The 14,004-nt window shown below is 39.1% G+C and overlaps 2 protein-coding genes across 2 annotated transcripts in view; one reads left to right on the top strand and one right to left on the bottom strand.

The window, feature by feature from the left end:
- Positions 1-4,685, bottom strand: part of LOC126092611 (serine/threonine-protein phosphatase 2A 65 kDa regulatory subunit A alpha isoform) — a 99,497-nt gene extending 94,812 nt beyond the window's left edge. Inside the window, exons 1-2 of the mRNA XM_049908313.1 lie at positions 4,396-4,685; positions 4,081-4,272 (exon numbers count right to left, since the gene is read on the bottom strand). Of these exons, the coding sequence (XP_049764270.1) occupies positions 4,081-4,272; positions 4,396-4,479 (276 nt within the window). The 5' untranslated portion in view covers positions 4,480-4,685. The remainder of the gene's footprint in view (positions 1-4,080; positions 4,273-4,395) is intronic.
- Positions 4,686-4,920: 235 nt separating this feature from the next.
- The window catches only part of LOC126092610 (cGMP-dependent 3',5'-cyclic phosphodiesterase-like), a 236,582-nt gene continuing 227,498 nt past the window's right edge, over positions 4,921-14,004 (top strand). The window contains exons 1-3 of the mRNA XM_049908312.1: positions 4,921-5,269; positions 5,358-5,474; positions 5,719-5,966. Coding sequence (XP_049764269.1) covers positions 5,162-5,269; positions 5,358-5,474; positions 5,719-5,966 — 473 coding nt within the window. The 5' untranslated portion in view covers positions 4,921-5,161. The remainder of the gene's footprint in view (positions 5,270-5,357; positions 5,475-5,718; positions 5,967-14,004) is intronic.

Genomic DNA, 14,004 nt, shown 5'->3' with positions numbered 1-14,004 from the left:
CCACCATTTTCTCGGGTACACTGCATACCACAAGGTTGTGGGTGAAATAGCAGTTCAGTCAGTCAAAATCAGTCATCAATAGAGCACCTCACAATGGCCAATGCCAACATTGCCTCGTATTACATGTAAGAAAAGGGACACCTCACATGTAAGAAAAGGGACACCTCACATGTAAGAAAAGGGACACCTCACATGTAAGAAAAGGGACACCTCACATGTAAGAAAAGGGACACCTCACATGTAAGAAAAGGGACACCTCACATGTAAGAAAAGGGACACCTCACACTTTCAATAATACTGTCAATCCACCATTATGCTGACCACTTGAGGGCACGTATTGACATATACTAGAAATATTGACAATTAGTATTGATGGACCCAAAAATATTCTCAATATGTACTGAGCGTGTGGGGTCTAGCATTGATGGTTTGACATTATTGTCATTCAGGTATTGGCACGGCCTCAAGGACCAGCCACACAGCACAGCGCTAGTGTGCACTCTTCAGGTTTTCAGTTCACCTTTGATTATATCTTCAGATTCAATTTTTGTAGCGGAGGGGGGGGGGGGGGGGGGGGGGGAGAAGAAGAAGAAGAAGAAGAAGAAGAAAGAAAGAAAGACTACTTGCAACAAAAAAATGTTCTGGTGCTGCACACTAGGCCATCCCCCCCCCCCCCCCCCCCCCCCCCCCAAAAAAAAAATTACACATGGGGGGAACAACAACATCAACAACCCTCATATATTCTGCTTGCATACGCTGCATTTCACTATCTCCGCCACAAGCCCATAAAGTTGCGGAAAACTTAATAACGGACAACATGTCGTCCCCCATTTCAGCAAGCAGACGCGCACTATTAAACATAGAAGTCATATCCATACCCAACGAAAGAAGCCACAAATTGAATTAAATGACTTACCACGCGACAAGCAACAAACCGATAACATCAAACAACACCGCAATGACAAATACAATAGAAACTTAATTCTTAACTCACTGAAACTAATTTCTGCTCTTCTAAAACAGTCACGACCTATAAATGCACATTTCAAGCACCGACACCCCAAATCAACCCAATACACCACATAAAACACACACACACACACACACACACACACACACACCACCACCACCACCACCACCACCACCACAGGACACCACAGGACACCCACCAACCACAACAAGACGACATCTACAAACACAACACACTCACAAACTAAACTCCATGTCGTCATGACGTCACACAACACAACACCCTTACGTCCCGTGTCAAAACCAACGGGTGGGATCGGACGCCTCCATTGACCCTAAACTTCTTGTTGCTCTTTGCCCACATTACTTTTCCCCTCAGCCTATACACTGTCGGGTTTAAATAAGCATGATACGGAGGATGCCTGATTAAACTATGCCCTTCACGTTAGCCAATTTGTCAACCTGGTGGCGTGAAGCTTTGGCTTATACGGCACTAGAAGTTCCATTAACTTCACTTTATACACGTTAGGTTCAACTTTATCTCAGGCAACATTTCTTTGTACACAGAGCAAAACACTCATATTTCCTCCACTGTATTGTTGGAGATTTATACACCACAACTGAGTGGTATGGCGTTTTGTCCATTACTACTGTCAAATTCTGAGGAATATTTTGCAGCACAACGTTCTCTTCCCAGCTGGTGAACGGTGACCCTGGACAATACTTTTATCGCAAATCTCTTTTTCAGATGTACTGCGCTGTTGCTATTAATGCAACGCAAACACAAAACACTTCTTCACAATATATGACGACTACAGAACATTTCAATGCCATAAAAAATGACAGTACAACAAGAGCTAACGACTGCTGACACACCTACTGCATGACGCCACATGGTATTGTTTACTCGTGGTTTGGCAACAGGGGCGCTTTACCAGTGGCATGGCAGGCAAAGCAGGCTTGTCATTGGTGTTACCTGGCCAACGGCGTCACATCCACCTCTGGTCAGCCAAACGTCAAAAGTTGCAACTAAATTTAAACGCATTATAGGATAGATTTCAAAACAAAACAGTAAGTGACTATGATCATGCAAACAAACTGAGGGAACTAAATGTAAACATCCATTGCATGACCACCTGATGAAATTCATCAAAATTTACCAAAATAACTATAAAATGCAGCTGGACAATCTGAGCACAATCGTAGCTGCAATTTAGATACACACTAAAAATTATTAAACAGGTGAAACAATAAATGAGATAGCACAGAAGAAAAGGCAGGAGGAGGTCAAAAGTTGGTATAAGAGACTCATCTCACTAACACATCAGAACAACGGAACAAAATAGGATATGCGTGTACGCACAAAAATTCTGAAGCACAATTTTAGTGGAAAAACCACACAAGAGCGAGTAGGATATGCGCTCTGAGAGTACCACACAAATTTAATTATGCATATGCATAGTTCATCAATAGGTTTCAATAAGTGCATTTGCGGGTATCAAAATATGTGACATAAATAGCTCTATCTTTTGTCTGCATAGACTTAGGAGGTTAAGTTTTTTTATATCACCAAAGGACCCTGGAGTTTAGTATGTATTTTGCAAATTTTAACTTGATACCACTAGCTGCTCCTGAGAAAAAGCGGGGTCTTAACAGACAGAATATTATCGTAGAAGCATTCTATTTTTATCGACTGAGGTAGGGAACCCTGAGAAGGAACATTATATTGCCTAAACAATTTCTTATGTAGACAATACGACTGTATGATAACCCACTGTAAAAACTATTATATCTCATACTTCATAAATTACGAGACATAAATGCAGTACCAATACTGCTTACAAACATACAAAAGTATATACATCATCATGGCTTCTAGAACTACCAACTGCTTTCTCAAGAAGAGAGAATATTTACTATGTCCGTTTACAGTAAACAGTAACTCTAAATTTCATATATGCATTCCCAAATATACTTTTCCATTCAAAAGCTTCTGTAATTTTAATCAAATGTGGTTGTGAAATTACAACCGCAATTAAAAATTAAACCTGTACCCATGACATTACATTGTATTATCAATGATCACACGTGCTGCCACATTTGCATATTATTTTGACAACTCTACATGTGGTCTAAATGTTATGAACACTGCTACAATACATGTTTGGTTAAAACAATTTTAACTCTAAAAATATCTTGATTACAGCAGCAGGCACTATTATATATAGTCTATTTGGTTATATAATAAAAAGTGAGGTACAATTGGATGTAAATAGAGACTGTGCACACAACACATAGTTAACACCTCAGGGCACCTGTCAAAGTGTCCTTACCACATTTGTTATGCTCACTTGGCATATGGACAATCCCTTCAAATGTTTATCTGCAATTGTATTACAACCAAATACTAGAGGTGCAAGAAGAATGTCATATGCAATGTATTGCACCAATGTGATCTGTGCACAAACAATGCTGGAAATCTATTTGTGTGTTTTAACATTTTGTTTATCATATTTTTATTAAAATTAAACATCCTGATGCGAGCAATACTTTGAAAGTTAATGCAAATGTTTAAAAGTAGTCACTATTAAAGATTATATTCAACCTTACTGGAAACTAAATAAATAAAAAATAAATTGCTTCGATGGTACTTTAGGCCAACACATTTTGTGCCTTTTCCCCAATCTTTGCTCAAAAAAAAGGAAAATAAATTCTAAGATCCTGGTCCATAATTTCCTAGCACATTAATAATTTTTCACATAGCAAACTGATTCTGTAGCAGGTATCTTATTTAATAACTGAATCAGTGGCAAATGGCTGATACAGCAGTGAAGAGTGTCAGTAGCCATGGAATGTTAACACTGATCCGTGAAATACTTCCAAGTAAAAAGAAAGGTTCAAATTATAGCTGGCTCACTAAGGAACTAATATTGTTTTGGGATGTTTAGAGTACAAATAATGTGCTACTGATTAGGGGCTCTAGAACAATTACCGACCTGTAGCTCTATGTTGGAAATGCTATAAATACTTTATACTACACATTTTGAACTATGTCAACAAAACTATTAAATCAAAATTACTTATAAAGGATTGTGTGATATTAAAACTCACCAGCAAGCAGTGTACATGTTCTGGGCCGCCGACAAGAGGGGTGAAATTTCCAAGCTGTTCTGCCAATGCCAGGAGTACTTCATCTTCATCATAAATTGTTTCCGTCAGGAAAGGTATCAGTTCACTTCGTGTTCTTTCAACACCTAACGCAAGTGCAATGGTTGACAGCTTCTTGATGGAATTTAATCGCAGCTGAAATATAATCATTTTTAATCAACGGTTTGTCACATGCAATTGCAGATGAGGTTACGTTGACTTAAATACCCACAAGACTAAAGAGCTAACAGTCAGTATACATTCATAATGTTTTCTCACCTGAACATCTTCGTTCTTCAATTCGTCAATCAGAACTGCTATTGGGTAAAGCGAATCATCGCCCGCTGAATCACTTGAAGCCATTTTGTAAACTATGTTTAATAGCACTTCACTAAACTGCACGTATAAATAAATGTGCTACGACTGCGACTTATGTTTAATGGTTGTGCATTGTATTGTAAAATAATCAGTCAATAAGCTGTATATCATACAAAACTTCACGTGTAAAGCAATTTACAACACTCTCAATAACACATATTTTAACGCCCAAAGGGATCGAATCCGCACCGACCAAAGATATCACAGCACCAACTCAGACAATAAGTGGGTTCACTGTTCGATACTTGAAACGATTTAACAGGAAATGTTTCATCTGAATAACCGAAGTCACACAGTTCAGCAATTATTTAACTGACGAACGAGAAATAAAGTTATAACCACAACGTTTGCACGACATAAAGATAGAAATCAATAACCTACTGTACCCGTGCTGCATCTCTGCCGGCAAAGAAGAGGCTGCGGTAGATTAGGTTTTCGAAGTACTGTCAAAAAGATAAAAAGAAAGAAAGGAATCAATGGGATGGGACCAGCTGAAGATTATGAATTGCTGATAAAACGTCGTTCATTCTGTCGCGTCATATACAGACAAAATATCATTTTGCGTTGGTCACTATCGAAGCAGATAAGAACGACAGAATATTAAGACTGAGAGGAACTAATCCTAAAGCAAAGTGTGAGCACCGGCTGCAGTGGTACAGTCATAACAATGGCAACAGAAAATTCATTTCCCAGCGACCCAAATCTCCTTCTAGAATTTTGTGCATCCTTATTTGATCTCAATGGCTTCGAAATACAGAAGAAAGTTAACAGATATGTAAGTCATGACAGAGTCCATAAACTTTGTCGAATAACGAATGACTAACAACTAGCTATGCTAACAATGATTGTTACTGTATCTTCAGTTACAAGACCGTACGGGAGCTGAATTAGTGTTTCTGGTGCCTCTCCTGCCTGAGAATGAAGAGGCTTTAGTTCAGGTCCTGGGTGATAACCAGCTGGATCATGAACTGCGATTTCCAGTGAGTCTTTTGTAATTCTCGATGATGTAGAAAAGCGCTAATTGAACGCTAGTTGTAACTCAGTGATATACGATCTTGGCGTCAACAACTTGAGTGTTGTTCAGTTTTTCACACATTAAAAATTGATTACTATCGAATTGTTAAATTTGTTACGTTAGTTAAACTTTTGCAGTTTTGTCGCATCACTATTTTTACGGTTGTTTTCTGGATTCGGATTTTAATATTTTGTTTTATACACTTGCAGGTACGGAATAACATTCTTCATGTAGCAGTAAAAAGGAGGTGTTCGATTACAGCCTCTTCCTCAGAGCTTGATCCAGAACTTCACAACATGCTAAAGAATCTAGTAACACCAGACCCAACATCGTTTCTGATTGTACCAATTTTCCATGCAAAAGCAGAAACTGTCAGACTTCTGGCATGCATTGTTAATTATGGTGGAACAGAAGAAGCACAAGTAAAATGTACTGTACTAGTCAGTGAATGTTTCCGGTGAGTTACCAGCAACAGATTGACATTCATTAGTAAACCATGTCAGTGAATTACACTACATTGCTCATACATACTGTAGATAGTGAATTTAGTCAGTAATGCCAGTAAGAAAAAATACTTCATTTTATTATCTGTCAAGTTACACATTTCCTGTTCTTTGTGTATCTGTAAGTTTCTAACTGCCTATGCTGTTGTTTTTTGTATGTCACTTATCCTTCACTTGGCTGTATTTGTATTCAGAATTTTACCTACTAACTTTCAATTTCTCTGAGACTGCAGCACAGTCATTTTAATTAGCCTATTATGATCAAAGCTGTATTACAGCAATGCAGAAAATAAGAACAACACCTTGAAATAGTATTTATTTTCAAGTAATAAGTAGAGATACAAATTGTTCATTAAATTTGGTTCAAGTAACCTAGGTTGACACAATTTTGATGGTTACTTCAACGCAACTTTCTATAATCATATGTAAGTTATACAACCAGTATACAACTAACCTGTTAGAAAAATGGATGAATGTATCTATCTCAATAGTTGCATACTAGTGAAAGAAAATGTTGTATTTAGTGTATGTTACCATGCGATTTCTAGTCATGTCGGGTAAAAAATCTACAAAAAATGCTTGTGGACAGTCTTGTCCAATAATTTGAAAAAGCTATTAAGTTATTGTAATAGAAATAAATTAGACAGGTACAATAAATATGGAAAAAGTCAGTTGAGGAGTGATATGATGTGTAGGGCTACAGGTTTCCGTGATGATACTATGGGTAAATATTTTCTATTGAAATAACTTGAAAAAACATTTTGAAATATAATTATTGCAATAGGTGATAACCTAATTTCTTCAAGTTATTTATATACACACTGACACAAGGAGGAGTTATAGTTTTTAATAAAAAATTGAATTTTTGAGCGTCATCGTCTTCACAGTACAGTTTTCGGACATTGGCTGGAGCTGCTTGAAACACAATCCTTTTTGTATTCTTTTGTCTCCCCACCACCTTTCTGTCACAAATCTGGCTCAATTTTCTCTTCTCTTTTGGATATTTTTTTACTTTTCTGAGGGCTTCTTTGTTTCACATCTTTCCTCTAACACTTCTCACTATGCTATGAGTTTACCTTGCCCATTCACTTATCTCTTGATCATTTCTTCCATTTTCCTGTACTATACACCCCAGACACTTGAAACTTTCCCGTTTTCAGCTGCTCGCCAGCAAGTGTCATGTTTACTACAAAGTTGTTCTGGCCAAAAGATCATTCTTCTTTGCATTATATTTAAAATCATATTCTTGCATGACTTATCCCCAAACATCTAACTGCTCTTGTGCTGCCTCCTCATTGTGTCCCCATAACATCAAATTATCAACCAACAACATCGCTGTTACCCTGTCGCCAATTTCCTTGTCACTTCTATCGTTACATCATCTTCCACAATTTTTAAAAGTGAGGGAGAAAGTGCGCAGCCTTGTTTCATATCATTTCTGTGCATTAGCCGTCCTATTGGCTGTCTTCCCACTTTTTGCACCTACATTTGCCATGTACAATTCTTATGTACTTGATACAGTTTGATTCTCTACTTCTTTCCAAATACAGTGTTCTATGTCTAATGTGAATACAGAACGCAGATGTCTGACAAACTCGTAGTAATGCTTCTGTAGCAGTTCTACTGTGAACTTACCTGGCCTCAAACCACACTGTTCTTCCCTCAGCTACTTTTCAACTGTTCTCTAGATTTGTCTCTCTAGAATTCTCTTGTAGACTTTTTGCACAGTGTCATATATGGAAAAAGCCCTTATATTTTTGTATATATCCTTTCATCATCCCCTCTTGAAGACAGATAAAATTACTCCCTTCTTTCTGTCTTCTGGAAGTGTCATTTTCTTTCACACAGCTCTCAAAATTGTCTACATTAACTGTGTATACACATCTTCTGCTGCTCCAAACCTGTTGCCTTTGCTCCTTTCATGTTGTACATCTACATAGATACTCCACAATCGACCTTACGGCCCATAGCAGAGTGTACCCCATACCACTACTAGTCATTCCTTCCCTGTTTCTCTCACAAACATAATGAGGGAAAAATGACTGTCTATGCGTCTCCTCTGCATGAGCCCTGATTTCTCATATCTTATATTGATGTTGTCTGAACCTACCAGTAACAAATTTAGCACCCCACCTCTGAATTGCTTCGGGTCTTCCTTCAATCGAATGTGGTACAGACCCCAAACACTCAAGCAGTATACATCTACATCTGTACTCTGCAAACCACTGTGAGGTACATAGCAGAGGCTACATACCATTTTACCAGTTATCAGGTAAGTCCCATAGTACTCAGAGCCTCAACCAGTTATTAGGGATTTTTCCTGTTCCATTCCCGTATGGATTGCGGGAAGAATGATTGACTTACTTTATTTGTGTGTGCAGTAAATATTCTAATCTTATCCAAATGGTCTCTCTATGAGTGATACGTAGGGGTTGTAGTGTATTCATAGAGTAATCATTTAAAGACAGTTCTTGAAACTGTGTATATAGACTTTCTCGGTTATAGTTTACATCTATCTTCAAGAGTCTTCCAGTTCAGTTCCTTCAGTATCTTTGTGACACTTTCGTGTTGTTGTTGTTGTGGTCTTCAGTCCTGAGACTGGTTTGATGCAGCTCTCCATGCTACTCTATCCTGTGCAAGCTTCTTCATCTCCCAGTACCTAATGCAACCTACATCCTTCTGAATCTGCTTAGTGTATTCATCTCTTGGTCTCCCTCTACGATTTTTACCCTCCACGCTGCCCTCCAATACTAAATTGGTGATCCCTTAATGCCTCAGAATATGTCCTACCAACCGATCCCTTCTTCTGGTGAAATTGTGCCACAAGCTTCTCTTCTCCCAAATCCTGTTCAATACTTCCTCATTAGTTATGTGATCTACCCATCTAATCTTCAGCATTCTTCTGTAGCACCACATTTCGAAAGCTTCTATTCTCTTCTTGTCCAAACTATTTACCGTCCATGTTTCACTTCCATACATGGCTACACTCCATACAAATACTTTCAGAAATGACTTCCTGACACTTAAATCTATACTCGATGTTAATAAATTTCTCTTCTTCAGAAATGCTTTCCTTGCCAGTGCCAGTCTACATTTTATATCCTCTCTACTTCGACCATCATCAGTTATTTTGCTCCCCAAATAGCAAAACTCCTTTACTACTTTAAGTGTCTCATTTCCTAATCTAATTCCCTCAGCATCACCCGACTTAATTCGACTACATTCCATTATCCTCGTTTTGCTTTTGTTGATGTTCATCTTATAAGCTCCTTTCAAGACGCTATCCATTCCATTCAACTGCTCTTCCAAGTCCTTTGCTGTCTCTGACAGAATTACAATGTCATCGGCAAACCTCAAGGTTTTTATTTCTTCTCCATGGATTTTAATACCTACTCCTAATTTTTCTTTTGTTTCCTTTACTGCTTGCTCAATATACAGATTGAATAACATCGGGGAGAGGCTACAACCCTGTCTAACTCCCTTCCCAACTACTGCTTCCCTTTCATGTCCCTCGACTCTTATAACTGCCATCTGGTTTCTGTACAAATTGTAAATAGCCTTTCGCTCCCTGTATTTTACCCCTGCCACCTTTAGAATTTGAAAGAGAGTATTCCAGTCAACATTGTCAAAAGCTTTCTCTAACTCTACAAATGCTAGAAACGTAGGTTTGCCTTTTCTTAATCTTTCTTCTAAGATAAGTCGTAAGGTCAGTATTGCCTCACGTGTTCCAGTATTTCTACGGAATCCAAACTGATCTTCCCCGAGGTCGGCTTCTACTAGTTTTTCCATTCGTCTGTAAAGAATTCGTGTTAGTATTTTGCAGCTGTGGCTTATTAAACTGATTGTTCGGTAATTTTCACATCTGTCAACACCTGCTTTCTTTGGGATTGGAATTATTATATTCTTCTTGAAGTCTGAGGGTGTTTCGCCTGTTTCATACATCTTGCTCACCAGATGGTAGAGTTTTGTCAGGACTGGCTCTCCCAAGGCTGTCAGTACTTCCAATGGAATGTTGTCTACTCCGGGGGCCTTGTTTCGACTCAGGTCTTTCAGTGCTCTGTCAAACTCTTCACGCAGTATTGTATCTCCCATTTCATCTTCATCTACATCCTCTTCCATTTCCATAATATTGTCCTCAAGTACATCGCCCTTGTACAGACCCTCTATATACTCCTTCCACCTTTCTGCTTTCCCTTCTTTGCTCAGAACTGGGTTTCCATCTGAGCTCTTGATGTTCATACAAGTGGTTCTCTTATCTCGAAAGGTCTCTTTAATTTTCCTGTAGGCAGTATCTATCTTACCCCTAGTGAGAGAAGCCTCTACATCCTTACATTTGTCCTCTAGCCATCCCTGCTTAGCCATTTTGCACTTCCCGTCGATCTCATTTTTGAGACGTTTGTATTCCTTTTTGCCTGCTTCATTAACGGCATTTTTATATTTCCTCCTTTCATCAAGTAAATTCAATATTTCTTCTGTTACCCAAGGATTTCTAAGAGCCGTGGTCTTTTTACCTACTTGATCCTCTGCTGCCTTCACTACTTCATCCCTCAAAGCTACCCATTCTTCTTCTACTGTATTTCTTTCCCCCATTCCTGTCAATTTTTCCCTTATGCTCTCCCTAAAACTCTGTACAACCTCTGGTTCTTTCAGTTTATCAAGGTCCCATCTCCTTAAATTCCCACCTTTTTGCAGTTTCTTCAGTTTTAATCTACAGGTCATAACCAACAGATTGTGGTCAGAATCCACATCTGCCCCTGGAAATGTCTTACAATTTAAAACCTGGTTCCTAAATCTCTGTCTTACCATTATATAATCTATCTGATACCTTTTAGTATCTCCAGGGTTCTTCCATGTATACAACCTTCTATCATGATTCTTAAACCAAGTGTTAGCTATAATTAAGTTGTGCTCTGTGCAAAATTCTACCAGGCGGCTTCCTCTTTCATTTCTTAGCCCCAATCCATATTCACCTACTACGTTTCCTTCTATCCCTTTTCCTACACTCGAATTCCAGTCACCCATGACTATTAAATTTTCGTCTCCCTTCACTACCTGAATAATTTCTTTTATATCATCATACATTTCTTCAATTTCTTCGTCATCTGCAGAGCTAGTTGGCATATAAACTTGTACTACCGTAGTAGGCGTGGGCTTCGTGTCTATCTTGGCCACAATAATGCGTTCACTATGCTGTTTGTAGTAGCTTACCTGCATTCCTACTTTCCTATTCATTATTAAATCTACTCCTGCATTACCCCTATTTGACTTTGTGTTTATAACCCTGTAGTCACCTGACCAGAAGTCTTGTTCCTCCTGCCACCGAACTTCACTAATTCCCACTATATCTAACTTTAACCTATCCATTTCCCTTTTTAAATTTTCTAACCTACCTGCCCGATTAAGGGATCTGACATTCCACGCTCCGATCCGTAGGATGCCAGTTTTCTTTCTTCTGATAACGACATCCTCTTGAGTAGTCCCCGCCCGGAGATCCGAATGGGGGACTATTTTACCTCCGGAATATTTTACCCAAGAGGACGCCATCATCATTTAATCATACAGTAAAGCTGCATGCCCTCGGGAAAAATTACGGCCGTAGTTTCCCCTTGCTTTCAGCCGTTCGCAGTACCAGCACAGCAATGCCGTTTTGGTTATTGTTACAAGGCCAGATCAGTCAATCATCCAGATTGTTGCCCTTGCAACTACTGAAAAGGCTGCTGCCCCTCTTCAGGAACCACACGTTTGTCTGGCCTCTCAACAGATACCCCTCTGTTGTGGTTGTACCTACGGTACGGCCATCTGTATCGCTGAGGCATGCAAGCCTCCCCACCAATGGCAAGGTCCATGGTTCATGGGGGGGACACTTTCCTATGGATAAAAAAAAAAAATAAAAAAAAAAACCTATGACCATTCATGCTGCACTTCTCTATATAAGTCCAAATCATCTGTTAGTCCTATCTGATATGAGTCCCACACCCTTAAACCATATTCTAGGATGGGTCATATGAGTGATTTGTAAGCAATCTCCTTTGTTGACTGATTGCACTTCCCCAGTATTATACCAATAAACCGAAGAATAGGTCGCACCAGTGTCTTATATGCAGTTTCCTTTACAGACAAACCACACTTCCCTAGAAGTCTCCCAATAAATCTAAGTAGACTGTTCACCTTTCGTAATACAATTCTCATGTGCTCCTTCCATTTCATATCACTTTGCAGTTTTATGCCCAGTTATTTAAATGACATGACTGTGTCAAGCAGGACACTCCTAGTGCTGTATCCGAACATAACGGGTTTGCTTTTTCTACTTTTATGCATTAACTTGCGTTTTTCTTCATTTAGAGCTAGCAGCCATTCATCACACCATCTAGAAATTTAGTCTTAAGTCATCTTGTATTCTCCTGCAGTCACTCAACGATGACACCTTATCTATCATACACCATAGCACCATCAGCAAACGACCACAGATTCCTGGTCGCCCTGTTCGCCAAATCATTTATGTGCATAGAGAATAACAGTGGTCGTATCACGCTTCCCTGGGGCACTCCTAACAATATTCTTGTCTCTGGTGAACATTCATTGTCAAGGGTAACATACTGGGTTTTATTAATTAACAAGTCTGGAAGCCACTCACTTATCTGGAACAAATTCGATATGCTTGTTCATTCTTTAACAGCCTGCAGTGGGGCACTGTGTCAAACACTTTCCAGAAATCTAGAAATATGGAATCTGCTTGCTATCCTTCATCCATAGTTTGCAGAATATCATGCGAGAAAAGGGCAAGCTGAGTTTCACATGAGGGGTACGTTCTAAAACCATGCTGATTGATGGACCTAAGCTTTTTGGTCTCAAGAAAATTTGTTGTATTTAGACTGAGAATACATTCAAGGATTCTGAAACAAACCGATGTTAGGGATATTGATCTGTAATTTTTCAAGTCCATCCTTTTGCCCTTATTATACACAGTCACCTGGGCTTTTTTCCAGTTCATATTAACAGAATCTTCCGTCGGTTCTTGGTAGAACAACATTATAATAATAAATGAAAAGCACCGGTTTGCTTTTGTTCTACAATATTACTTTTATTGCTAACCGGTTTTCGGCTTACAAGGCCATCTTATGTCTGAAGATGGCCTCGTAAGCCGAAAACCGGTTAGCAATAAAAGTAATATTGTAGAAGAAAAGCAAACTGGTGCTTTTCATTTATTAATTTTTCCAGTTGCTCGGGACTTTGCACTGGGCGAGAGACTCACGATAAATGCCGACTAAATAAGGGACCAGTACTGTAGAGAACTCTTTGAAAAACTGAATTGGAATGCTGTCTGGACCCAATGAATTATTTGTTTTCGATTACCTTAGTAGTTTCTTTATTGGATCCTTCACTTCTGTACATATCAGGTCTCTTTCCATTTCCAGTTCAAGCTTTCTCTTATCTATGCGCCTATCTTATTCTTCTACACCCTCTGGACTCAGCAGATCATTCTATGGCTCTTTCAGGTCCTCTTCTACTTCATTCCCATCTGTACATTTTTACATTCCCTGCCATTTGTCTTCTCTTATTTTGGATCATTCCATACACTGTTTTCTTATTTCCTTTACTCTAATGACCCAATATAATTGGCCATTTTACATAGTGTGTGTATAGAATCCACCCTCTTTACACATTGTATGTCAAGCAAGTGCTTAAATTTTTTGCCAAAGTGAGGCGGCTGGTGAGCTTGCTAGGAATATTGGAGGAAGAGATGGCAGGTACACGGGCTGGGTATGAGATGATCTACGCTTGTCAGAGCATCTGAGGAGTGGCGCATGCTGAAGGTCATGAGGGAATGTGAATTTAGAATGGGTGAGAGCACAGAGAGAGGGGAAACAGTTGGGTGGAGGGTGTGGGGACATGGATTACTGGAGATTGAGGCCAGGGTGATTGTGGGAACGAGGATGTGTTGCAAGTATAGCTTCTACCATTTGGAAGCAGTGGCTCTCCACCCACCACGGA

The sequence above is a fragment of the Schistocerca cancellata genome, chromosome 7 (assembly GCF_023864275.1).
Source record: "Schistocerca cancellata isolate TAMUIC-IGC-003103 chromosome 7, iqSchCanc2.1, whole genome shotgun sequence".
In the NCBI taxonomy this organism is placed as follows: Eukaryota; Metazoa; Arthropoda; class Insecta; order Orthoptera; family Acrididae; genus Schistocerca; species Schistocerca cancellata.
Note: the sequence above shows the minus strand (reverse complement) of the source record. Positions and strands in the feature narration are given on the sequence as shown.